At 58.2% G+C, this 24,791-nt stretch overlaps 9 protein-coding genes across 9 annotated transcripts; 7 read left to right on the top strand and 2 right to left on the bottom strand.

Annotated features, from left to right (window-relative positions):
* Positions 1 to 1,670: 1,670 nt before the first annotated feature.
* On the top strand, positions 1,671 to 2,678 carry HRG_04357 (3' exoribonuclease family protein; the record flags this gene model as incomplete). The annotated part of the gene is made up of 1 exon (XM_044862828.1): positions 1,671 to 2,678. The coding sequence occupies one exon, from the start codon at positions 1,671 to 1,673 to the stop codon at positions 2,676 to 2,678; it is 1,008 nt and encodes a 335-aa protein (XP_044721442.1).
* Positions 2,679 to 3,179: 501 nt separating this feature from the next.
* On the top strand, positions 3,180 to 4,946 carry HRG_04356 (GDP dissociation inhibitor domain-containing protein; the record flags this gene model as incomplete). The annotated part of the gene is made up of 3 exons (XM_044862827.1): positions 3,180 to 3,253; positions 3,323 to 4,407; positions 4,591 to 4,946. 3 exons carry the CDS (start codon positions 3,180 to 3,182, stop codon positions 4,944 to 4,946), a joined length of 1,515 nt encoding a protein of 504 aa, XP_044721441.1.
* Positions 4,947 to 5,497: 551 nt separating this feature from the next.
* Positions 5,498 to 7,820, bottom strand: HRG_04355 (Rad21/Rec8 like protein; the record flags this gene model as incomplete). The annotated part of the gene is made up of 5 exons (XM_044862826.1): positions 5,498 to 5,753; positions 5,826 to 7,256; positions 7,318 to 7,608; positions 7,704 to 7,740; positions 7,802 to 7,820. The coding sequence occupies 5 exons, from the start codon at positions 7,818 to 7,820 to the stop codon at positions 5,498 to 5,500; spliced, it is 2,034 nt and encodes a 677-aa protein (XP_044721440.1).
* An 887-nt stretch (positions 7,821 to 8,707) lies between these two features.
* Positions 8,708 to 10,235, top strand: HRG_04354 (aminotransferase class I and II domain-containing protein; the record flags this gene model as incomplete). The annotated part of the gene is made up of 5 exons (XM_044862825.1): positions 8,708 to 8,857; positions 8,920 to 8,961; positions 9,031 to 9,415; positions 9,493 to 10,153; positions 10,205 to 10,235. 5 exons carry the CDS (start codon positions 8,708 to 8,710, stop codon positions 10,233 to 10,235), a joined length of 1,269 nt encoding a protein of 422 aa, XP_044721439.1.
* Positions 10,236 to 10,506: 271 nt separating this feature from the next.
* HRG_04353 (SAICAR synthetase domain-containing protein) lies at positions 10,507 to 11,421 on the bottom strand (the record flags this gene model as incomplete). The annotated part of the gene is made up of 1 exon (XM_044862824.1): positions 10,507 to 11,421. One exon carries the CDS (start codon positions 11,419 to 11,421, stop codon positions 10,507 to 10,509), a length of 915 nt encoding a protein of 304 aa, XP_044721438.1.
* A 1,015-nt stretch (positions 11,422 to 12,436) lies between these two features.
* On the top strand, positions 12,437 to 14,917 carry HRG_04352 (phosphofructokinase domain-containing protein; the record flags this gene model as incomplete). Its single annotated transcript, XM_044862823.1, has 4 exons — positions 12,437 to 12,619; positions 12,686 to 13,150; positions 13,212 to 13,682; positions 13,748 to 14,917. The coding sequence occupies 4 exons, from the start codon at positions 12,437 to 12,439 to the stop codon at positions 14,915 to 14,917; spliced, it is 2,289 nt and encodes a 762-aa protein (XP_044721437.1).
* Positions 14,918 to 16,212: 1,295 nt separating this feature from the next.
* Positions 16,213 to 16,805, top strand: HRG_04351 (uncharacterized protein; the record flags this gene model as incomplete). Its single annotated transcript, XM_044862822.1, has 2 exons — positions 16,213 to 16,280; positions 16,436 to 16,805. The coding sequence occupies 2 exons, from the start codon at positions 16,213 to 16,215 to the stop codon at positions 16,803 to 16,805; spliced, it is 438 nt and encodes a 145-aa protein (XP_044721436.1).
* A 1,055-nt stretch (positions 16,806 to 17,860) lies between these two features.
* HRG_04350 (conserved glutamic acid rich protein) lies at positions 17,861 to 19,642 on the top strand (the record flags this gene model as incomplete). Its single annotated transcript, XM_044862821.1, has 5 exons — positions 17,861 to 17,991; positions 18,046 to 18,274; positions 18,338 to 18,518; positions 18,592 to 19,337; positions 19,403 to 19,642. 5 exons carry the CDS (start codon positions 17,861 to 17,863, stop codon positions 19,640 to 19,642), a joined length of 1,527 nt encoding a protein of 508 aa, XP_044721435.1.
* A 1,395-nt stretch (positions 19,643 to 21,037) lies between these two features.
* On the top strand, positions 21,038 to 23,071 carry HRG_04349 (HMGL-like domain-containing protein; the record flags this gene model as incomplete). Its single annotated transcript, XM_044862820.1, has 4 exons — positions 21,038 to 21,045; positions 21,108 to 21,252; positions 21,302 to 22,879; positions 22,934 to 23,071. 4 exons carry the CDS (start codon positions 21,038 to 21,040, stop codon positions 23,069 to 23,071), a joined length of 1,869 nt encoding a protein of 622 aa, XP_044721434.1.
* Between the last annotated feature and the right edge of the window lie 1,720 nt (positions 23,072 to 24,791).

Raw genomic sequence — 24,791 nt, 5'->3', positions numbered from 1 at the left:
GGTTTCGCGATGCCGTCCTGGCGAGGCCAACAGCCTTTCGGGCGAGGACGGGCGAGGACGGGCGAGGAAAGAGGGTCAGTCCATGGTAGAGGAGCTCTTTTTTTTCTTTTTCTTTCCGTCGTCGGCCGGCAGATGCGTCGAGTTTTGCAAAGCACCACGAATATTCGCGAGATGGACAGACAAAGAGGTTGATGCGGAGAAGAAGCCGCGAGGGAGGACAGCATCCACCGCGGAGAGTGAATGAACGCACTCGGTGGGCGTCCAGTGGGGGCCGCCGGCCGTCCAGGGGTCGTCGTGGGCCCTGATTTGGCGAGCTGTTGGCGAGACAGGCGCTAGCAGGCGGCACCTGATTCGCCTCGGCCCCCGGGTGCCGTTTCCAGTGGCTGCCCGCCAACCCGCCCAAATGGCACCGTTACTTGCAATGGAGCCATCGTCACGCACCTCATCACCGCCCTCTTCTCGACTCCGCCGTGCCTGCATCGTCGCCGCGGCGGCTGCACCGGGGCTCGAAGCCGAGGACGAGGTGCTCCATCACAACCAGCTGCACTCTGCACTGTTAGGTACTTACGTGGCTATACTCCCCGCTCTGGCAGCGTCGCACTCGATGCTGGGCCCGCCCTGCCGAAGTCGGTCTCTTTGGTGATTTCGTCTGCGGGCGACCATTTCGGCCGCATGCTGCTGTTACCGTCCTCGACGACGTCGTCCCAAGAGCCCGGACCAACAGCATGATGCAAGTGCACTGCAGGGCCGTCGCCCGTCGGCCTCGACTTCGTGATGGTTGCATCGTTGAAGTTGTAAGCTCCGGAAGTCCATACAAATCGACACCCGTCGACTGCATTTCATTACATCATGCCATAGAAAGCGCCCACACTCACACGCTCCTGCTTGGTTGTCAGATACCAAGCCCATTTTCGAGCGACTGGTTATCCTTTGGCTGCGCGTTGCATCAGTGGTGCGACCGCAGCCTCAAGCCACGCATGACAACAACGGCAGCCCGCGCCTTGCACGACGTGCCAAGACTTATCGGCGCTGTTCGCAAGTCACAAAGGCCCATCAGACTATTGCGCAATGGGAAGGAATGTCGACAGTGCCGTTCCAACCAAACCGAGACCGAAATGAAGGAATGTCACGGGCGGTTGTAGCACGAGTCTACAGTCGTCCGGGCTTGAGGTAGACGTCTCACGAACCGGCGATTCCTCCACGAAACACGCTCGTCTAGACTCTAGTCGCTGCTGACAAGGTTGTCTTTAAGTTTTGCCAGGCTGATATGTGTACACGAGATTGATTTGATGGGTTGATGTCTGCTACATGCAATGCTGATGCATCCGATTCCAGGCGATGCGCGTTGGTTATGCCTTGGGTACTATTAGTCGATGAAATACGCTCAATAGCTAATTAATGCTTAGCACGCTATGGACTCTCACTTGAGTAAAGACAAGCCTGTGTCGAATATTGTCTCTTAAAGGAGGATTCGAGAAAGGACTAATTAATAAGTCGCGTTCAAAGTCGCTTTCGTTGGTCACCTCAAAACAGGTCGTTTCATTGGTTGAAGCAGCTCTGGCCCCACGAGGCCGACACAAGGCCCAGCTTTTTCACGGCCGCACTGCACCAGCTTACCACATCTCGACCACCTTTCTCGGCACGCCTCCCCTCAGATCATCCTCGGAGCCATGGCGCTCTCCCGCGCCACATTCGCGAAGCTCTCCCCGTATCCATACCTCCTCGCCAACCTCGAGCCCCCCAACAGCGACGTTCCGGCTGCCAGGAGCAACGGCCGGGCTCCCGGTGAATGCAGGCCCCTGACGGCCAATCTCTCGAGCCTGTCGCATGCCCAGGGCAGCGCCGTCGTGCGCATGGGCGACACGACTGTCGTTTGCGGTGTTCGCGGCGAGACCATCTTGACTTCCAACATCCCCAACCACCGCGCCTCCAACGCCGACACAGAGCTCAGGGACTACGACCTCTTGGTGCCGAATATCGAACTAGCCACGGGCTGCGCGCCTCAGTTCCTTCCCGGCGGCCCGCCGACGACACTCGCACAGACGCTCAGCACGAGGATATACTCTCTGCTCCATAGCTCCAAGCTCGTTCAGCCGGATGACCTGCGGATATGGCACACGCGACCCTCGGAGCGCTTGGCGGCCGACCAAGATGCCATGGAAGAGGATGCAGATGATGCTGGCGACACGGATGGCCAGTATGTCGCCGCCTACTGGGTGCTCTACATCGACATATTCTTCATTTCCTTTGACGGGAACCCCTTAGACGCGGCCTGGGCGGCGACTGTGGCTGCGTTGAAGGACACCAAGATTCCCCGTACACGCTATGACGTGGACACGGAGCTCGTCGCTTGCTCCAGAAAGGACCCGAAGCCGTTGACGCTCAACGGCATACCCGTTGCATGCACGGCCGCCGTCTTCACCGGCAAGGAGACGGACCGGCCGGCCGACGGCAAGCACTGGCTATTGATGGACCCGGACAGGCTTGAGGAGTCTCTGTGCGATGAGAGCGTCACCATTGTGGTTGACGGCAAGGGCAAGGCCATGAGAATATTGTCTCTCTCAAAACACGGCGGCGTGACGCTGTCTCCAAGCGTCCTCCGGTCCAAGGAGTTTTTAGGATGGGCAGGCAAGCGGTGGAAAGAGGTGGCCACCGCTGTCACGAGCCAGCAGACATAGAGACCAATGATACCCTCGCGTGCATACGTCATGAACAATGAACATGCCTCTGTTGCTACGCTTGATCATGATGCAGATTCAACTCTCCGTCCGGCACTGCGTGATAGCAGGCCAGTCCGTCCTACGGCTGCTGGTACCGGGATGATGCAGTGTGTCAACCGTTCGAACCACCCTTTCAGACGTTATTCAAGGGCAGTAGATACAAGCAGACATTTTCTTCTACCGCTCCAAGTATACGATAATCTCGCGACGCCACTTACTGTACACCAAAGGTGCCCAAGGCGACGCGTGAAGAAAGGAGCGGGTTGAAGAACAAATCAGGAAACAAAATTTCTCGCCGCTCCCGTCGGGCGTGAAATACGTACAGTAGAGCGGGCCCTGGCGCGGGGCCCACCTAAGCCCCACCTACTCGCTCGGCAGTGGAAAAATCTGGTCGTCCGAACCCACCCTTCTTCCTTTCTGCCCTCCATATCCCTCCCCCATCTCCTTTTTTGCACCGCCATGGAATCCCTCTCCGAGACGCGGTGGGATGTAATCATCAGCGGCACCGGCCTTCAACAGTCCCTTCTGGCCCTGTAAGCCCCCCCCTCTATTCGCGTGCCTGTCCTCAAACTGACTGACCCAGCCTGCCCTGCTGAGCACAGAGCGCTCTCACGGTCGGGCAAGAATGTCCTCCACGTCGACTCAAACAGCTACTATGGCGGCGCCGAGGCTGCCCTCAGCTTGCAGGAGGCGGATGAGTGGGCTGAGAAGCACCAGTCAACCGATGCCGATCGTCCCTTTGCCGCAGCGCAGGTGAATAGGGGAACCGAGGGGCTGTCCTTCTCGCGGGCCTACAGCTTAGCCCTGGCGCCACAGCTGATCCATACGCGGTCCGAACTCCTGTCGCAGCTGGTCTCGACAAAGGCGTTCCGCCAGGTTGAGTTCCTCGCTGTCGGATCCTTTTACATCTTCCAACCGGTTTCCGACTCGACCCCAACATCCACCCTCAGCCGTGTGCCCTCAACGCGAGAAGATGTTTTCGCTACGGCCGCCATCTCGTCTCAGTCTAAACGCTCCTTGATGAAGTTTCTCAAGTTTGTCCTCGCCTATGACTCGGAGCCACAAACCGAGCTGTGGGGGCCCAAGGCGGACGACAAGCTGGCCGACTTCCTGGAATCGGAATTCAAGCTCGACCGCGAGCTGCGGTCCTATGTCATCGCCTTAACTCTCAGCCTAGACGGCAAGATCTCGGTCGGGGCTGGTCTCGCCGCCATACATCGTCATCTGACTTCCATGGGCTTGTTCGGTCCCGGCTTTGCGGCCGTCTACCCTAAATGGGGCGGCTTGTCCGAGGTCGCCCAAGTGGGCTGTCGCGCTGCCGCCGTGGGTGGCGCCGTCTACATGCTCGGGACTGGACTTTCGGATGTACAGAGGGTCCCTTCCACACGCGATGGTGAAGAATCCGAGCTCGAAGCCACACTCTCCAACGGCACCGTCATACGAGCGGAAGCTTTAGTCCAAAGCTCAAGCTTGCCTTCTGACGCCACAACCGCCGTCAGTCGACTGACTGCCGTTGTTGAGTCGGACCTGCCGTCAATGTTCAAGGCTGTAGTCGACGGTGCTCCTACTCCCTGCGTGGCTGTGGCTGCATTTCCTCCCGGATCGATCCCGGGTGTAGAGGCCTCCGAGTTTCCAGCATACGCCTTGGTGCATTCTGATGAGACTGGCGAATGCCCCAGCGGACAATGTAAGTTTTTTGGAGTTTTCCGTCTGCTTTTTGATGTGCCAGGATGATCATCGAAAACAAATCTTATCTACATTGTCTGAACTCCATTGACGACATATTTTCAACAACCTGATGGCACTTCCCAACCATACGCTTTCCATCATCAACATCTTGCTTGGACAGTCGCTGACATGGTTGACTTAGGCACCATTTACTTCAGCACAATCTCCACGCCAGGATCGAAAGATTTGCTAGAGGCGGCGCTCTCGTCGCTGCTGGCTGCTGCGTCTGCGGATGGAGAGCAACCCAAGTGCATGTATCAACTGTACTTCGAGCAAAGGGGGGGTACAGGCTCCTTTTCCGCCGACGAGAGAATTGGGACCTTTGCCTCTCTACCGCTCGACCTTGCGTTTCCCGACTCTGCCCTGTCATCAGTCAAAGAAGCCTGGAATATGGTAAATGCTGGTGACGCGGGAGACGGCATTGAAGAGAGCTACATGAAGTTTGAAGATCGGGAGGGTGCCGCGGATGAAGATGATGCTTTCAATGTATATGACTGATCAAAGTGCGGACGGTTGCACGTGTACGACGACGTATGAATCAGGACGATATCAGGAAGCTGCTCTTAATTATCGCGCCATGCTTTTGATGTTTTGAACCCCAGATGAGACGACCTTTCGCTCGACTCTCACCCAGACGACAACTTCCGTCCCGCAAACCGTGAACGGCCTCGTCGCCTTCTCAATACGCAGAAGAATAAGAGAAAACCAATGCACAATGTAGCAACCACCCCCCCGTATCCCGAGTTCCATACCTGTCGATGCTCCGAACCCCTTGCCAGCCCTCCTCTCGCAGACCCGAGTCCAGATGCGATGAAGACAAAAAATACCAGACGCCCGTTTTACGAATCTTGCGCTTGAACGATGATCGAGAAATTGAAAAAAGAACGAAGAAAAAGAAAGTCGACGAAAAAGCGCCGGCCAGACTCCCATTTGAAATGCAGTGCAATAAAAATCAAACCACTTTTGATCGTCCAGGCGCGCGTCCCAATGGAGAAAATGCACGCGACATCGAACGTCAAATCTGCGCAAAAAGGGTAGGCCGTCGCCACTCAAGCCAGCTCGTCCTCCTCGGACGCGACTGATCGATGGGCAGGCACGGGGATGCCGACGCGGATGGTGCCAAAGGGCACATTGTGCGCCGCGCCGTCCTGCTCGACGGCAATGGCGCTCTTGCTCGCGAGGGAGAGCACGTGGAGAAAAGCCTGCGCCGCGACGGCCTTGGTGTGCGTCTCCGGGTCGGCGAGCTCGTCAAAGGTGATCCAACGGTGTTCGGTGCCTCTGTGCGCGTCTCGCGCGACGACGCCCCTGCTGCCGGCGGCCTGCTCTGTAGCATATCCCAAGAATTCCTGACTGGCCACGTCGAGCCCCGCGCTCTACCCGGGTATCTCTTGGTCGCCGCGGTTGAAGTCAAGGGCGCCGAGGGACGAGCCAAAGTCGAGTGACGAGTCATCTCGGGCCCCGAGGCCCATCGCGGCTCCCAGGGGTGTCTCGATGGGGTCGCTGTGATGCTCAATGGAGCCAACGACGCTGCCACCGCGGGTGTGGAGGGGGCTGGGAGAGGGCACTCCCTTTTGTGCGCTGCCCTGGCCGCGGGTGACCGACGCCGGACGGCTCCACGGCATCATGGATGAAGAGCGTCGGTCTTCCATGGGCGGAGCTGCTTCCATCCCAATCTCAGGGGCAGAGTCGTCGCCAAACACCAGACCGTCTCCGTCGTGGCTGTCACCCCGCCCGAGCTCCGCGTCCTCATCGATGCGCTGGCGGACATTCCGCTGCTCGCCGCGTGCCGCATCGTCTTGCCCAAACGCCTCAGGGGACTTGCGGCGTCTGCCCCTCTTCTCCTGGTATCCGTACTCGACCTCATCGGTACGCAGGCCCTCCAGACGGGCCTTGAGGGCTCGGCCCGCAAATTCTTGGGCCAGTGGGTGGGACGGTGCAAGGTCGCCGTGAAGAATGCCAATGCCGGCAATTCTATTGCCGTAAAGGAGGGCAACGGCGTTCTTCTTGGCTTGTGCCTGCGTGGTTATCCGGCGTCGCTTGCGGCTTCCGTCCATGTGCTGGACGTAGTTTTCGGTCCAGCTGCGAAACTCCTGGCGAGAGACGCGATCAATCTTGTCGACCATGAAGTTGAGCTTGCGTGGACGCCCGCGACGGATATGAGCAGACGCTTGTTCAGTCTCGGTGGTCTCGGAGGATTCGGCGAGGACTTTTGGGGCCTTCCTGGCTGCTCGTTGAACCGGGAACGCCTCGGCATCTGGAAGCGCGGCTTCGCCCAGGCTCAACACCTGCCTATCTCCCTCTTCTAGAATCAACTGCCCTTCGGGTCCTCCGACCCGATCCGAGTCACGGGACTCAGGCTGTGCTTGAGGGCCTGTGCCAGAAAGAAGAGGCAGCTCTGGTTCAGCTTCAATGATGTCGATCAAGTTGCCATCTGCATCAAAGTCGAGGCCGATGGCGTTGATTTGATCCAGCTCATCCTCGACAAAGGGCTGAAACTCGGGCATGGCTTCCAAGTCTCGATTGTGCTTTGGCAGAGGCGAGCTGTGGTGGCCGAATTCGGACGGCAGGCGATAATCTGAGGCACCAAGGGAAGAGGGCCGGGGGCCAGATGACAGGAACGGCTGGTTCTGACTAGAAGAATGGCTGGCCTGGCTCAAGGCGCCTTGGGGGGTCATGAAAGAAAACCTGTTTGTTGAGCCCTGGCTTGGAACCCCGGCGAGCTCTGTGTCCCAGCCAAGCAGATCCAGACTGGGCAGGGCACCAAAGATGTCAAAGCCCGGATCATCCTCGAGCATGATGAGATGGCGCCTATTGTGTTGGGTGCACATATCAGTGATTTGTATCTCTGACCAAGAAAGTGTACGCTCACTTGGTCTTCCCAGCCCGAGGATCCGTCTCGTTTGTCTGCAGGACACGGAAGAAAGTCATCATGTCAGACTGCGTCTTCTCGGCGTCGGAGAGCATGTAGCGGCACTGCTCGGCGAAGACGCGAGATACGCCATAGAGGAGACTGCCCTGCAGACGCAGCGCCAAGGGTGCGCCCGGGTTGATGATGATCTCGCACGCCTTGGGAACGTCCACCCCTTGGACGGCTTTTTTGGTCAGTCGTCGCAGGACACCTTTTCCGGCGGAGGCGTTTTTGCCAATCGTCGCGGCCAGCCTAGAGAAGGGGGTCAGTCATTGCCACGCTCTCGCTCCCCAGTACAACATAACGACGGCGAGGAGGAAGAGAGCGTAAAGAGATGTGGGCCATACCAGATGGTGGCAACGCCATACTGACTGTTGCTGAGGACTAGAGGCGTGGTTAGCATCACAAGTCTCGTCAAGGCATAGGGGGATGGAAGCAGACGGACTCTCGTGGCTATAAAACATGATGACGGCGGCACGAGGCCCCTTAATCAATACGGCATAAAAGATGCTGAGCAGTCAACGAGAGCATGTCACTCGACAGTGCCATGGATCCTCAAGACGGTGTGAGAATGCCGCCGTTTCGGGCGCAGGCTTGGGGGTTGAAAATGCTGGCGCTTGGGGGAGATGGCGAAAGCGAGACGCGTCAGGGGGAAGCGCGTAAATGGCCCTGGATATTTAGGGCTCTGCTGCACTGTCGCCCAGTGCTGCCTGAGGAACCGATGGGCTTTCGGTTCCTGCGGCCAACTGCCCGCCAGCTGTTGTTCAGGCCGCTGAAGCCTCTGACAGTTCGGGGTCGGCCATAGTCGGCCCGGGGAGGTTGAGCGCCAGAAAGAACAGCAAGCCTGTCACTTGTCGAAAAATGGATCCAATGGCTATTCACTTGTAAACCACTTTATCTATATGGAAGGGAGAGAAGGAGCGTACATGGCCAGCCCAAGAGAAGTCCAGGTTCTTGACACTGCCTTGAGAGCGTGGCCCAACTGAAGAAGCCAGGCAAAGGTGACCTTGATGGATAGCACTCAAACTGATTGCTATGCCGGGCCTCAGTAATGAAGGCACGTTGGGGCCAACCTTGATGCAAACTATCCTATCGCGAGTTTGCCTCTCCAATCGAGAGCGATGTGGCTTGCTGCACTGGCATGACTCATCAAGTCCGAGACAGGCCAGGATAGGGGATCGTGACACTCCACTCAATACCTGTATCGGCCAACAACAACTCGAGTTACTCAGCTTCCACTTATAAAGTCCTCTCTCCGGCCACATGGACTCAAGAAAACAACGGTCTCTCCCCAGCATTGACTTCTCTGTCCACGGTACCGTCCAAGAAAGAGAATCTTCGCTGCTCCACCATGGCATCACCCTCCTACAACCCCTACCTCTCCAAGCGAAGCGCTGCCGTTGTTGCCAAGCAGCATCTCCCTTGGAGATTCGCCCGGGCTCAGACGTACGATGCCAAGACCAACCCGGACGGCCTCATCTCATTTGCCCTCGCGGAAAACGTATGAGCCTTCTTGCTTCCACCGTCAACTTGCTCCTGGAGGCTCACTGCGTTGCGCTACAGAAACTGATTGCCGGCGACGTCGAGAGCTTCGTCAACGCAGCCGTAAGGGCCCGACTTCTCCCTCCAACTGGACTCTTGCAAATGATTAGTTAGGTCAAATTCGAGCCGCAGCATTTCTCCTATGGATTCTCAACCGCTGGCGGCCGCCGCTTCCCCGCCGCCCTGGCCGTCCATCTCAACGAGTATCTCCAGCCCCACGAGCCCATCACGGCCGACCACATCAAGGTCACCAGCGCGGCCACGTCCATGCACGACATCCTCGCATGGGGTCTCGCCGATCCAGGCGACGGAATCTTGGCCAGCCGCCCCGTCTATGGCCGCTTTGAGCTCGACTTTGGCAACAGAGCCCAAGTCAATGTCGTCTACGCCGACTCCGCTGCTGACAACTGCTTCGCCGAGAATGTCGTTGACAAGTTTGAGGCGGCCGCGGCTCAATCCGAGGCCAGGGGCGTCAATATCAAGGCCGTTCTGATTGTCAATCCCCACAATCCCCTCGGTGAGTAAGAGCGTGCATCCCATCCCCTGCCTGCAACGCTCCTCCAAGACATTGTCCTGACGGGACGCCCGGTGCAGGAATATGCTACCCCAAGGAGACGTTGGTCGCCATCATGAAGTTCTGCCAGAAACGCAAGCTCCACCTCATCAGCGACGAAATCTACGCCTGCTCCACGTTCGACTCGGGAGAGCCGTACGCGACGCCCTTCACCTCCATCCTCGCCATCAACGCGGAGGGTCTCATTGACACGGAGCGCCTTCACGTGACGTACGGCTTCAGCAAGGACTTTGGCTCGGCGGGCCTGCGCCTCGGAGCCATCATCACCCGCAGCCAGGCGGTCAAGGACGCCGTCACCGGCGTCATGCGCTTCCACAACCCGGCCGGGCCCAGTCTGGCCATCGGCGCCGCCATGCTCGAGGACCGCAAGTGGTGCCGCGACTTTGTCGACTCGACGCGCCGGAAGCTCGCCGCCGCCTACAGGCACGCGACCCAGGGCCTACACGAGATTGGCGTCAACTATCTGTTGGGCAGCAATGCCGGCTTCTTTCTCTGGATCGACTTGTCGCCCTTCCTGCGCAAAGACCTCGGGAGCTTGTCTAAAGCCGAGTCTGCACTTGGAAAGAAGCTGATCAACGCCGGCATCTTTCTTCACGCGGGAGAGGAGCACTCGCTCGAGCCCGGGTGGTTCCGCATGGTGTTCACGCAGGATCCTGAGGTCGTGGCAGAGGGAATAAGGAGGTAAGGCTTCCGACCGTCGATCAAAAAATCCAACCGCTGACTCCCACGTAGAATCAACCGGGCCATCTCCCAGCCCAACTAGACCGTGCTCTCGATGCCTGATGAGGAGACTGCATGCAAGATGATGACATGGCGGTATCGCCTACGACACGGGAAATGACACGCACATGGGCGCGCATGAAACCAATGAATAGTCGATGACGGCGGTCTGGAACTTTCCGTGTCGAATACTTTCTTGAACCGTTTTTCTCTTACCTAAATGATATATTGAACCGCCAAGATATCCAGGAGCGCCTTTCTTTTTCCATTTGAAGTCTACATGTTTTCCGCGTGCTTTTTCTGTCTTGGTCACTTCAACTGCCGGCCACGTTCTCAAATGTCTTTCCCGTGAGCTTCAAAAACACATCCTTGTATCGTTGTTCTGTGGCCTTGCAAATGTCTCGCGGAATCTCGACGCCCTCCTTGCCCCTGAGGCCCTCCTTGATGAGCCAGTTGCGCACAAACTGCTTGTCAAAACTATCCTGGTCCTTGCCCAGCTCGTACGCGTCTTTGGGCCAGAATCGCGACGAGTCCGGTGTCAGCACCTCATCTACGAGATAGATGTTGCCCTCGTCGTCCTTGGCGAACTCAAACTTTGTGTCGGCGATGATGATGCCTCGCTCCTCGGCGTAGGCGGCCGCGGTTTGGTAGATTTTGAGAGACAACTCCTGAACCTGGCGGGCCGTCTCCTTGTCGCCCAGCTCCTTCCAGGCATCATCTGGGTGTATGTTCTCGTCATGCTCGCCGAGATCGGCCTTCGTACTTGGCGTGTAGATGGGCTCTGGAAACTTTTGTGATAGCTGCATCCCCGGCGGCATGGCCAGTCCGTGGACCGTCCCCTTGGCCTGGTACTCCTTCCAAGCGCTGCCGGTCAGGTAGCCGCGCACAATGGCCTCGATCTTGAGCACCCGTAGCTTACGAACCTGCATGCTGCGGTTCTTGATCGCCTTGGCCTCGTTGGCAGACAGGCTGGCGGGCACGTCGAGGCTGACAAAGTGCGTCCTTAGGCCGGGGATGCGCTCTGAGAGCACGCGGAACCAGTGGGCGGAGGCGAGGGTCAGGATGGCACCCTTGTTGGGAATGCCGTTCTTCATGACCACGTCGAAGGCGGACAGGCGGTCCGAGGCAACGAAGAGCAGCGCATTGGGGTCGTCGAGGGCGAAGAGGTCGCGTACCTTGCCCGAGGCCACCTTGTCCAAGGAGGGGAGGTTGATGGTAGTGAGAGCCATGATGATGAGTGCGTGGACGTCGTTTTACCAATCGAACGTCTTGTTTGTAGCGGACGAGTCCAGCTGGCTTCAAAGTCAAAATTTCTTACGTGGGTTGTTGGTGATGCTGCTTCAAGTTACGGATGCCAATTCGTGGAAAGGGCCGCACGGCCATTGACTCAAAGGGCTGAACCGAGGCGAGCTAAAGAATAAAGAACTGTGTTCAAAGTATAAATAAGATGCGAGCTTCAAGGCTGCAAGCCTCCGTCACGGAGGAAGGGTATGAGGATAAATATATACTCGACTTGACAGAGCAAAATGGATGCATTTGATTAGTCGAGAACCTTGGAGATGCAAGCACTTCAAGGCTAGTGGGCGACGTACAGTACGTGAATACAGTGTATCTTTCACTCTCCGACGGTACGCCAGGATCGATGGAAACACGGTGGACTCGCGTCTCGCCATGACCGTGATGACGGTGAGATTGAAACAAAGCACTAGGCCCAGAACATTCATGAATCACGCCAGCAAATACCAAACCGTGGCACGGTGATGCTCAGCTCCGTCATTGCCTTGGTTCAGGGCCCGATAAGCTTGCACTGTACTAGCCCCAGGTACCTGTGGCACCGCGCCAATGACGCCCTGAAAAAGGTAACCCATCTTAGTAGCGCGGCACACAAGACAGGCACCGGGCATAGCGTGTCGAACTCCAAAGTTAGACCTGGACCCTTGATCAGCCCATTGTCGCTTCCCCCTCCTCAGCCCCTCACTCCATCACCCCTCCATCCCGCCTATTTTCCTGCCTCTCGATCCTCCAAACAGCCAACCAACCAGCATTGCCTCCGCCCGCCTAATTCAGCTCATCCGTCGCATCTTCTAGGCGTCTTCAGATCCTTCCCTCGTCTTCCCGGAGCATCGACGCAATGACCCTGACCCTGTAGCTTGATCCCTAGCTCGGTGCAGTTCCTCGTCTCTCGACCATCGACATCTTACTTGCATCTTTTCGGAATACCCTCGATCGCACTCCATCGTCACCATGGCTCCCAAGAAGAAGATTGCCGTAATGACCTCCGGCGGCGACTCCCCAGGCATGAACGGTGTGGTGCGCGCCGTGGTCCGCATGGCCATCCACCTGGGATGCGACGCCTATGCTGTCTATGAGGGCTACGAGGGTTTAGTCTGCGGTGGCGACTACATCAAGAAGATGGGATGGGACGACGTTCGAGGCTGGCTGTCCGAAGGAGGCACGCTCATCGGAACAGCCCGGTGTATGGCCTTTTACGAGCGCGCTGGCCGCTTGACGGCCGCCAAGAACATGGTTCTTAGCGGCATCGACGCCCTCATCATCTGCGGCGGAGATGGCTCCCTGACTGGCGCCGACAAGTTTCGATCCGAATGGCCCTCCCTGCTCGAAGAGCTCGTCACCAAAGGTGAAGTGTCGGAGGACCAAACCGCCCTCTACAAGCACCTAAATATCGTTGGCATCGTCGGCTCCATCGACAACGATCTCTCTGGCACCGATGCCACCATCGGCTGCTACTCGGCCCTCTCCCGAATCTGCGAAATGGTTGACTACATCGAAGCCACTGCCTCTTCTCACTCACGAGCATTCGTCATTGAGGTCATGGGCCGCCACTGCGGCTGGCTGGCTCTTCTCGCTGGCGTGGCCACCGGCGCCGACTTTGTCTTCATTCCCGAACGCCCCCAGGATCACGACTGGCGCCAGGCCATGTCTGTTGTTGTCCGCAGAGTGAGTGACCCTGGCGCAGATTCCATGCACAAATAGTTTTCGCTGACGCCACTCTTGATAGCACCGTAAAATTGGCAAGCGGAAAACGATTGTCATTGTTGCCGAGGGCGCTCGTGACAGGGACGGAAACAAGATCTCGTCCGAAGAGATCAGGGACCTGCTGTCTGGAAAGAGCGAGGGCGGACTCGGCCTGGATACGCGCATCACGACTCTGGGCCACGTACAGCGTGGTGGGACGGCTGTCGCCTACGATCGCATGCTCGCCACCCTTCAGGGCGTTGAGGCCGTCAATGCTGTTCTCGAGGCCACACCCGAAACCGAAACTTGCTTCATCGCCATCAACGAAAACAAGATTGTGCGAAAGCCGCTGATGAAGGCGGTACTCGAGTCCAAGGAGCTCGCTGCTGCGGTCGAGGCTAAGGACTTCGAAAAGGCCATGGCACTCCGGGATACCGAGTTCGCGGACCAGTACAGGTCGTTCCTCACGACTACCAATGTCTTTGCGGGAGACTGCAAGTTGCCGGAGAAAAGCGTGAGTTCGCCCTCGTTCCTTGAACGTGCACCGAGTGCCCCGAGACGTGACTAACAGGCTCCTAGCGCATGAAGATAGGCTTCATCAATGTCGGCGCCCCCGCCGGTGGTATGAACGCCGCGGTGCGCGCCGCGGTGGCCTATTGCCTTAGCCGGGGACACCAGCCCGTTGCGATTCACAATGGCTTTGCTGGCTTCGCGCGCCATCACGACGACAAGCCCGTCGGGTCTGTGCGCCCTTTCGATTGGCTCGAGGTCGACGGATGGGCCAGCAAGGGCGGCTCGGAAATCGGCACCAACCGCGAGCTCCCGTCCGAGTCTGGCATGGAACTGATTGCCAACTTGATTGAGCTGTACGAATTCGATGCCTTCTTCATCGTTGGCGGTTTTGAGGCATTCCATTCCGTCTCGCAGCTACGCAAGGCCAGAGACGAGTTTCCGTCGCTTTGCATCCCCATCTGCCTGCTCCCGGCGACCATCTCGAATAACGTCCCCGGCACCGAGTACTCTTTGGGCTCCGACACTTGCCTCAACGAACTGGTCTCGTACTGCGACAAGATCAAGCAATCGGCCTCTGCCACTCGTCGGCGCGTCTTCGTCATCGAGACGCAGGGAGGTCGATCCGGATACATAGCAACCCTCAGCGGACTCAACGTGGGCGCCACGGCGATATATATTCCAGAGGAAGGCATTAGCCTCGAGATGCTCAACGCAGACGTCATGAACCTCAAAGAGGTCTTCAAGAACGATAGGGGCCAGTCCCGTGCCGGCCGCCTGATTCTCGTCAATGAAAAGGCCAGCAAAGTCTACGATGCCAAACTGATTGCGAGCATCATCCGAGACGAGGCACACGATCGCTTCGAGAGTCGGGAGAGCATCCCCGGCCACGTGCAGCAGGGTGGCGTGCCCTCCCCGATGGACCGCTGCCGCGCAGTCCGACTGGCCATCAAGTGCATCCAGCACCTCGAAGACTTTGGCCGCAACGCACACAACAGGGTGAAGAAAGATCCCCACAGCACAACCGTCATCGGCATTCGGGGGTCCGAAGTCGTCTTCACCCCGATGAAGGAGCTGGAGGAGGAGGGGACGGACTGGCCGAACCGCCGCCCAAAGGTGGCGCACTGGCTCGACATGCGCGAGGTGGCGGACATTCTGGGTGGCAGGCCGCCGTACCCAAAGCCAGAGAAGAGCCTCGTGGGCCTGGTCGCCAAGGATGTGAAGCGCGGCCTTACATGAATAATTGAGCGGCAGCCGCAGGTGGACGAACTGGATGTCTGTACGAAACGAAGAAATAGACAGAGCAAGGCGACGCATGTTACTACGGATCCCCCGAGAGAACTGTGTCTAGGGGTGCCGCTCATCGGTCAGTAAGGAGTAAACGTATACGAACTGGATGCCTGAATGGGAAACGAGAATGATGAGCTGGGGCGCGAAATCAACTCTGTGTGCCCGCCATGACAAGCCGCCGTCCGTCCCTTGTCTGTCGGTTCTGTGCCTTCGCACGGAAGAACAGGCTACATTGAAGCAGTGTTTGGATACCGCCCGCGAGAGTCTATCTACAAGTCTCCCATCCTCATTTGGCTCTCGACAGGCATCGCTATGAGCAGCTCTATCCGAGGCTAAACCAAGACCGCCTGGACCTCCCCTTCCACTTCTCTTGGGTTTCCACTTTCTATGCAAGACCAAGGATTGGGCTCGACGATGGGCCGTTTTGGGACTTTGAGAGACTGGCGTGGGTGCGAATGTTCCGTTGTCTTTCAGCATCGGGTCATCTATGGACGACGACCAAGTCTCGTGTTTCGGTAGACGGGAGGCATTTGGTGCGATGTACGCGGAGAGATGGCCCGTCTAGTTTTCTGGCATTACCTTTGGAGACCTGACATCAAGGGGAAACAAAGGACGGGTGGCTCGTCGTGCTGTCGTGGCCGCAAAGCCAGCATATCTCTCAGCTCGTCTGCGCCGAAGCCGAACGTGCTCTGGTGCGCGGGCTGACCCTGTGAATCGCAGCGCCTTGGTACCCCAGGTGAAAAGGGGGCGAATCCTTCGGTGGGCGTTACATCAACGGGAGGAAGGTAGAGAAGTCGAGGCGTCGTATCTAGCTAAGTCGGCCGTTCACATTGAGGAAGTCATTGAGCCGCAAAGGCGAAAGCAACGGGTTAGCGTCTAGTCTCGGCTTGACTTGTCCTCCATTCTCGCGTACAATCCGTTATCAAGAATAGTAAAAGAGATGGGTGGGCGGTGTCACAGGCTGTTTCAAGATTGTCACACTGGCCGCAAAGAGCCTCTGTGACATTCGTCTAATGTGAAAGCGAACAAAGTGTTATTGTACCTGAATATACCGCTCTTCAGCGTGTGCATCTGTAACGTCTTTTTACGCGGTTCCCTGGTCCTTGTACTTTCTACGTCGTCATTCAACATCAGACCCGACCGTCTTCCAACTTGGGCTGGAATCGAAGGGAACAGACACAATTCATGATAATCGGGAAACATCATCAGCCCTCTTAGCCCTCGTCAGCTCTGCGGCCGCGTGCATGCACCATGCCAGTCTAGACACTCGCAGGTCGAGCTCGAGTCTTGAGCTGTCCTCACGGTTTGTACCGTGAGTACCCCTGATGCAATGACAGTCCTAGAGCAGAATAACCAACATGGCAGCAAGTGTGGTGAAGCGGAAGCAGGGGCCACAGACGGTCGATGTATTCTTTGGCCCCAGCAATAACGTGCCGGCCAAGACGAGAGGAACACAGCCTCAGAAAGCGGAGCAGAAGAAGACAATGGACTGCAACAAGGAGACTCCAACCTCGACCTGGGTGTCACCGTCTACTTTATCGAGGACGGCAACCAAGCCGTCATGTACGAAAGGCAGCCCGTGGCAGAGCTCGCTTCGACCTGCATCGGCATGATGCAGGAAAGGGGCGCCAACGGCAACGAGATTGTGCTGAGCCACAAGCACCAGGACCACGTGGAAGGATTGACCTCGAGCCAGCTGAACCAGGTTTCCGTGCTGGCCCAGGACAACACCAAGACGGCCCCGGCGCAAGACGGAGCCATGGTTCCTGATGAGACGTATACAGACTTCAAAGCCCTGTCGGTGGGAGCGACCAACATCAACGTGACTCACTTTTGACACGCACCCCAACAACGGGTCGGGCCTCTTCATCAACGGCGCCTGGCCTACCTGGGCATCGTGACGACGGATTGTGCAAAATGCGTGCGGTTTCGGCGGGAACCAGAATGGTGGAGGTGGACAGCGGGGCAACAACCAGCAGGAGGCGCAGGCTTTTGCACATGGGGGTTTCGGTATCATTTTTTCGTGACAGTATTCATGCATCTATTTTTCCGTCAGTCAACTGGTCCATGGTGATGGGGGCTTCTCTTGTGGGTATGTTCTGGGGCGTGTTAGATGTTAGAGAGGGGTGCGTCTGTCGTGTTGTCCAGCCTCTGCTGGGTTGTCACAAGCCGGGGTCGTTCAGGCTGAGTAGGTCACGAGCGCGGAACGTCCCGACGCTATTTAGATCATCCGATGCCCGACAAGGCAATTGGTTTGTACTTAAGTATGTACCTACCTACCTAGGTACTTGTCGTCTAGGTAGGTACCTACTATCTAGCGAGGACGATAGGTACTTCGTATAGCGCACAAGTGCAAGTATCGGTCGGGTACATGGAATACGCAGTCTTGTTATCGTCGACGTCGACACGGGCAGATATCCTCAAGGTACGAATACGTACTTGCTTTTTGATGCCCATCCAATCCCAAATGCCCACCAGGAGGGAATGACGACGCTTGACGTACCCAAGGCCACTACAGTCCAGGCTGCTGCAAGGCAAAGTGCACTTGCCCAACGGTCCCAGTCGGTTATTTCAGCCCATTCGTCCGTCTTTCCAGTTCCTCCCTCCTCCTCTACAGTACACGTACTGGACCGTTCGGTGCCGCTCCCGCTCCTCTGATCGCCCGGCCCGACTTAGCCTTGGTCCTTGCCAACCTCGTGGGCTTCTTTTTTTACCCCTTCTGCCGTCTGTTTCTGTCTCGTCGTTGTTTCCGGTCGTCCCTTTGACTGGTGGTGGTCACGGTGCAGCTTGAGGCCCCGCGTCAGCATCCCCTCCTCGAGCGATAAAAGCGCCCAGCCATCCATTCATCCGCCGCAAACCTGACTTGACAGAAACACACAAAGGTCGCCCAGCATGGCGCACCGTGGCTCCAGGATGACCGAATTTGAGGAGCGCGACTACTATCCGCCTCGTCGCTCAGCCCCTGACTTTGATGACCTCGACTATCGCCCTCGCCAGGTCACGCGGACACCCCCGGCGCCCCGGTCCCGTGTCGCCACTCGCGAGCAAGACGACGTCGACATTCGCGTCCGCGACAGGGAGACGGAGCGCACGCCTGCCTTCTTAAGGGACGACGGCCGACGCACCGAGGCTGGACCCATGGTGCTGCGCCAGCGCGACGTCGAGACCTTTGACCGCCACGCTAGAAGCCCCAGCCCTCCTGTACGGATCCGAGAGGTTGTCCGCCGCCCCAAGAGTGCCTCTCCGCCAGCTATGCGCGGCAGCGAGCACGAGCACACGCGCGCCAGGGTCGTGGAGAGGGAGCGTGTGCGGAGCCCCTCCGTCGTCCGCCGCCGCTCCCCTTCTCCTCTGCCCGTTCGCTTCGTACAGCGCCGCCGACGCTCTCCCTCTCCCGTCTATAATGAGCATATTCGCACTCGCATCGTCGAAAAGGACAGGGAGCGTGTCCCTTCCCCGTCTCCCTCGCCTTCGCCGCCGCCGCCTCCCTCGGTCATTCGCGGCCCGACCATCGAGCGAGAGGTCATTACCCACTGGACTGACGTCGATCACGGTGAGTTTCCGGCCCCCACAAAAGACAAAGGGGGCCCGATTGCCATGACGAGCGCAGCACTGACAAAGCCCAGGAGTGGTGCGGGCGAAGCCCCCCAGTCCCCCTCCCGCGCCTCGTTCGCGCCCGAGGGAGCGGGAGACGGACATTGACATATCCCTGTCCAAGAACCGCACCGAGGTCGACATTCACCAGTCTAGCAACAGGCCGCGCTCCAAGAGCCGCGAACGCCGATCGCATTACCATGAGGAGGACGTCGTTGTCCGCCGTGACGGCGACCGCCTTCGGGTAGACGAGTACTCGGGCTCGCGTCGACGGGCACAGTCGGCCGCCCCGCTCTGCTCTCCCATGGATGAGGAGGGCGACTACCTCTCCTCCAAGGTGGATTCCCGCGGACGCATGGGCGAGGCCTGGGGCGGCGCCACAAAGGACTGGACCATTGTCGACGTGCCGCCGGGCACCGAAAGAGTCCGCATGGACGGCGTAGGCGGCGGCAGCACCGATACCACCTGGACAAAGTACAGCGGAGTGAGGAGAACGCAGTTCATCCCCGAGAGAGACGGCGCCGTCGTGCCCAGAGAGCCATCGCCCGCCCCCTCCCGAGATCGCACCAGCGTGGGTGTTTACGACCGCGAGAGGGAGATCGATGTCGACATTGATCGTCGAATCACGCGCACTCCGGTGCCGCCGCCGCCGCCGCCGCCAAAGGAGATGTGGACGGAGATTACCAAGGATCTCGTTTTACGAGAAGCCATCGAGGAGCTGGGCTACGAGTACGAGGAGACAAAGGAGTTTTTTTACGTCATGGACTATCTCAAATATGTGAGCAGAATCCGCCCCCTTCCCGCAATCACAATAAGAAACCCGTGGCTAACATGTTATTGCAGGATGACGTTATCCGCTTGACCGACTTGTCGGAAAACATGCGCCGCCAACGAAAAGAGCGCGTCCGGGAGATTCAGCGGGAGAGGGAGTGGCGGGACGAGTGGGAAAGACCGTTCCGACGCCACCATCCGGACCTCCATGATCGCTGGAGATCGTCGCGGGAGGAATGGGACGACGAGCGGGTGAGGGAACGAGAGGTGGTCTACGACAGCCGCAGACCAGCCCGTGGATACTTCCGTTGACGGATGACCGGCGCCCTCTTGATTCTGGCAAGCCGACTCGCTGCACCTCAGAAGTCCCGGGCCTGACTTGCCGTCCTGTGCATGGAGTGGCAGGATAACTCCAGTCCAAGGGACGAAAGGTACGGTCTGGCCCGGCTGGCTTTGACGATGGGCAAGTCCCAGGGGCGTTAAGAGACGTAATGTGGGCGTGAAAACGAGCTACGGGAATATTTCATGGAAATAACGACTTATGAAGTAAGGATGCGTGGGTGGACGAAGGGTACGGCGACGGTGAAATTGTTGAATGTTAGGACATCTATGGAGCTTCTCATGTCATTGCCATTGCATATAGCATGGTTTCTTGTTGACTCTTTTTCCTGTCTGGAGCTTTCAACGCTTTGACTACGGGCAGAAAGGGTGGGCCGAAGATGTGTGCTGATGTTTGGCTGTCTCGGCGGGAGACGTGTCTGCAAGACAGGCTGGTGAAGAGGGCTCCTGGCTGACACCAGGTTCGCCGTGCGCAGCCCCGATGATGAGAGGGGAAAACCCTCGTGCCGAGGGGCAGCACATGACTGGGCGCCACAGCTGACCGACACAGGGATAACGTCGCTTGATGCCTCTGCCCTACACACCTACAAACAGCCTGAAGGGCAGCAAGCAATCTCATGACGGAAAGACGCTAATGACATGTTCGAAAGCGCGTGGGAGTAACGAACAAAGGCTCACTGAGGCACGCCAACGATGGCCGGGCCTCGGTCGCCTGGCCCCGCCTTGGAGAGACGACAAAGAGCAGCAGCCCCTCGCATCCCGCAGGAAATGAAAAGGTGCCGTTTACGAAGTAACTCTAGTGCGGGCGGGCTGCCAGAAGAGGGGTCCTGCTCACCAAAGGACGACGAAAGAAAAGTTGGGTGACCTCAAGGCACAGTGACAAAAGCAGCGTATTGGCACAGTGATTCCAGGTAGTGCGGTTGACAACACAGCTGAACGAACAGAAAGGCTGGGCGCGAATAGGATCGAGGCAATCAGCAAGCTGCAGTGGAAGGCGGCGAATTACATGCGCTGCATTACACCTACCTTAGTTACCTACCTGTACCTTTTAGTGAAGCAATTCTCTAGCCCGTGACTCACACAGTGCTAGCGTAGTGGGACCCTGGGACTCCGTGAGCGTGTACTGTACTTGCTACCAAGTACTCCGTGCTCGACTCCGATCTCGCGGCCCAATGGGGGAAAAACGGCCATCCTGCTGAGCAAACCGTCGCATCAGCTCCAAAATTTCCAACACCTTCTGCCGTCACAATCATTTTGCGATTCCTCTTGGTCGTCATATTTCTTGTACCTCTCTGCCGTGGCAGTTTGCTGCCCCTCCTGTGTGCCTGTGACGCGCAGTTACTGCCCCGCCATTTTCCCCCGGTCAAGATGCCAATGTGAGATGAACAGAAACCCCCATGCCGTGCGGTGTTGCAGACTGATATTCCCCGACTCTCAGGCTCCAGGATCCATGGAGAAAATATAAACGGTTCCCGCCGCTGAAGCTGCCCGACCGCCAATGGCCAAACAAGACCCTCGACAAGGCCCCTCGCTGGCTGGCCACCGACCTTCGCGATGGCAACCAAAGCCTGGTCGACCCAATGGCAAGCTCCGCCCTCGGCAACTCGAGCCTTTGCTAACCTTGAGCGGCAGAACGGCGACGAGAAATGGCGCTACTTCAAGATGCTCGTCGACCTCGGCTACAAGGAAATTGAGGTGTCGTTTCCGTCCGCCTCCGACACCGACTTCGCCTTCACCCGCCGCCTGATCGAGACGCCCGGCGCCGTGCCCGACGACGTCTGGCTGCAGGTCCTCTCCCCCTGCCGCGAGGACCTCATCCGGAGGACGGTCGAGTCGCTCAAGGGGGCCAAGAAGGGTCTCATTCACATCTACCTCGCCACGAGCGAGTGCTTCCGGCGCATCGTCTTCAACTTTACAAAGGAGGAGACCCTCGAGACGGCCGTCCGGTGCACCAAGCTCGTCCGGTCCCTGACCAAGGACGATCCCGCCCAGCAGGGTACCGAATGGGCCTTTGAATTCAGCCCCGAGACCTTTTCCGACTCCGAGCCCGAGTTCGTCATCGACGTCTGCGAGGCCGTCAAGGCCGCCTGGGGGCCCTCGGTCGAGAACCCCATCATCTTCAACCTGCCCGCCACCGTCGAAATGTCGACGCCCAACGTCTACGCCGACCAGATCGAATATTTCTGCCGCAACGTGACGGAGCGCGACAAGATCTGCGTCTCCCTGCACCCGCACAACGACAGAGGCTGTGCCGTCGCCGCCGCCGAGCTGGCCCAGATGGCCGGCGCCGACCGGGTCGAGGGATGCCTGTTTGGCAACGGCGAGCGCACCGGCAATGTCGACCTGGTGACACTGGGCTTGAATCTATACACCCAAGGCATTCACCCCAAGATTGATTTTTCCGACCTCAACAGCATCATTGAGACGGTCGAGACGTGCAACAAGATCCCCGTACACGAGCGTGCCCCTTACGGTGGCTCCCTGGTCGTGTGCGCCTTTAGCGGCTCGCACCAGGACGCCATCAAAAAGGGCTTCCAGCTCCGCGAGCGCGAGAACCTGCCCTACGACGCCCCGTGGCAAATTCCCTATCTGCCCCTGGATCCGCAAGACATTGGCCGCACGTACGAGGCCGTCATTCGCGTCAATTCGCAGAGTGGCAAGGGCGGGGCCGCCTGGATCATCCTGCGCCAGCTGCAGCTGGATCTTCCCAGGGGCCTGCAGGTCGCCTTCTCCAAGGTCGTCCAGAGAAAGGCTGACGACCTGGGCCGGGAGCTGCGGTCGCAGGAAATCACCGACTTGTTCGAAAAGACGTACTTCGTCAAGGAGAACCGGCAGTTCAGCATTGTCGACTACAGCATCTTGCCGGACCGCAGCTCCTCACCGGCCCCCCCGGCACCGGGCAAGACGCAAGATACCAAAGACTTGAACCGAGTCTTTGAGGGCGTCATGTCCTGTGACGGCAAGGAGTTCAAGCTACGTGGCCGCGGCAACGGACCCATCTCGAGTCTGGCCAACGCGCTCAAGGGCGTTGGCATCAACCTCGACGTCCACGACTACAAGGAGCATGCCATTGGCAGGGGTCGCGACGTCAAGGCCGCGACGTACATTGAATGCACGGCGGTCGGCAGCAATACCAACGTGTGGGGCGTTGGCATCCACCACGACGTGGTGCAGAGTTCACTGACGGCCCTCCTCAGCGCCGCTAGCAACGTAAGTTATGCCCTTTCTTGCTCCGTGTACGACGACTGACTCGTGTGCCATCAGTTTGTCGCCAGCCGTTCCGGCAGTCCTTTTATCCCCAGGCCGGTTTCGCGGGGCGAGGTGAAGGAGCTGGACCTGAACGGCGGCGCCAACGGGCCGAGCATCGTAAGCGCCTTGGAGGCAAAGGTGAGTGGAGCGTAAGCCGAGGAGGAGGTTGAGAGGGCCATGACATGATGCGTCGTACATTGGCGGGGAATAACAGGGGAGCGCGTTTCTTGAAGCCATTTGCTTGATGGGGGAATGGTAAAAGGGGTTCTGGAAACCCAAGTACTATACTTGAGTAAATTGTCCCCCGCCTTACGTTCTACGGTAACACCCTTACCCCTCTGTACTCAGCTCGGCTCTCCTTCAACAAGGAACAGCTCCAAACTCAAACTGTAGGAACCCGCCCGCTCGGGAACATGTTTTCCCCTGGTTGGTTCTGGAGGGGAGCAAAGCTTCCAACAATGATTATCCACAGTGCGATCGGTACACGTACCGGTACCTGGACAGCGGGGAGGTTGCCATGGAAGGTGTGGGGGCAGTTGATTACGGAGGCGGGCGAGGGGAGAAAACAAACAAAAACAAACGGACGGGGTGGATATTATTGAGTGCCGCGTCACGGTGAGGCTCGAATAGGCTCGCAGCAATGGTGTCGCGTAACAAAGAGGAGGAGGAAAACCGGCCAAAGGAAACGCAAGCGAATCATGTCGAGTACCTAGTAATGAATGACTAACCTCGCACTCTCCCAGATACTTTGGGCCAGAGAGGCAAGATACAGTGCGAATGGGGCCAGCCACGAGGTGTCCGGTGCGGGGGAAAGAGAGAGAGCCCGAGAGGGGGGAAAAGCCTGCATCCATGGCTCCGGCCCGCTTGACTCGGGGCACTGTGAGACAGGGCTAGGCGAGGGCGCGGCAGCTAACGAGTGAAGGCGGCTGCTGCTGCTGCTGCTCGTGGGAGGCTACACTTTGTGCCTTGCCGCAGATGCGCATAAAAGGAGGGCACTCTGCCAGAGGGTGCAAATTGTCGGTCAACGGACGGCTGTGGTGCCCCGAGACTTCCAGAAGTTGGCCTTATTGTTTTGGTTGCGGCCTGCCTTGACGGTACGAGCAGAAAGCCACGTAGATGTACTTCTTGCGCAGTGAGAAAGCGTGAGTATACTCGTCTGCTAGATAAGTCCGGGTACCATCTCCTGGCTCGCTTGGCACACGCCCGCTGCCTGATCCGGCCCGCCAGTGGCGACAGAAGGCTGCTACAGGGCCTACAGCGGTCGCCAGCAGCCAAGCCACGGCACCCTCGTCGTCGGCCTGGGACATGTTGATTGACGGGCAACTTGCTTTTCACCAGGCGTTTACTTCGTTCCAGCAAACTCCTCCTCTTCCGGCCTTCCTCTCTCTCTCTGTCTCCTCCTCGCCCCCATCGTTTTCCACCGCTCTTCTCCCACACCACTCCCTCGATTCGTCGACTCGTCGCCAACTCTTTCTTGCCCTAACCTTTCTCGTGCGTGCCGAGCAGGTACCCTATACCCGGCGCCGCGGACGTCCAGGCGCGTTTCCTCTCCGCAGGCAAGTCCCCGGAACAACTGCGCCGCCCACCCCCCCATCACTATCCCTGCCCTCCCCCTCCCAGCTCATCCGCACCCCTTTGCGAACGCGCCCTGTCTGCGACCTCCCATCCGTCCTCCTTCTCCCATCCTGCCTCGTCCAGTCTTTTTTTTCCTCTTGCCCCCGGAAGAGCCAGGCTCTTACTTTCTCTACTTCTACTCTCTTCCCGCAAGAGCACAAAGCCTCGACGCACGCCCAGTCCTGGGTTCCTCCCTTATTTTCTCCTCCTCCTCTTCTCTCCTCCCTTTGCGAGGCTCCTCTTACCCGTCCGGCAGCAA

The sequence above is a fragment of the Hirsutella rhossiliensis genome (genome assembly GCF_020360975.1).
Source record: "Hirsutella rhossiliensis strain HR02 chromosome Unknown scaffold00004, whole genome shotgun sequence".
Lineage (NCBI taxonomy): Eukaryota > Fungi > Ascomycota > Sordariomycetes > Hypocreales > Ophiocordycipitaceae > Hirsutella > Hirsutella rhossiliensis.
This window is presented reverse-complemented; position numbering and strand designations above follow the sequence as displayed.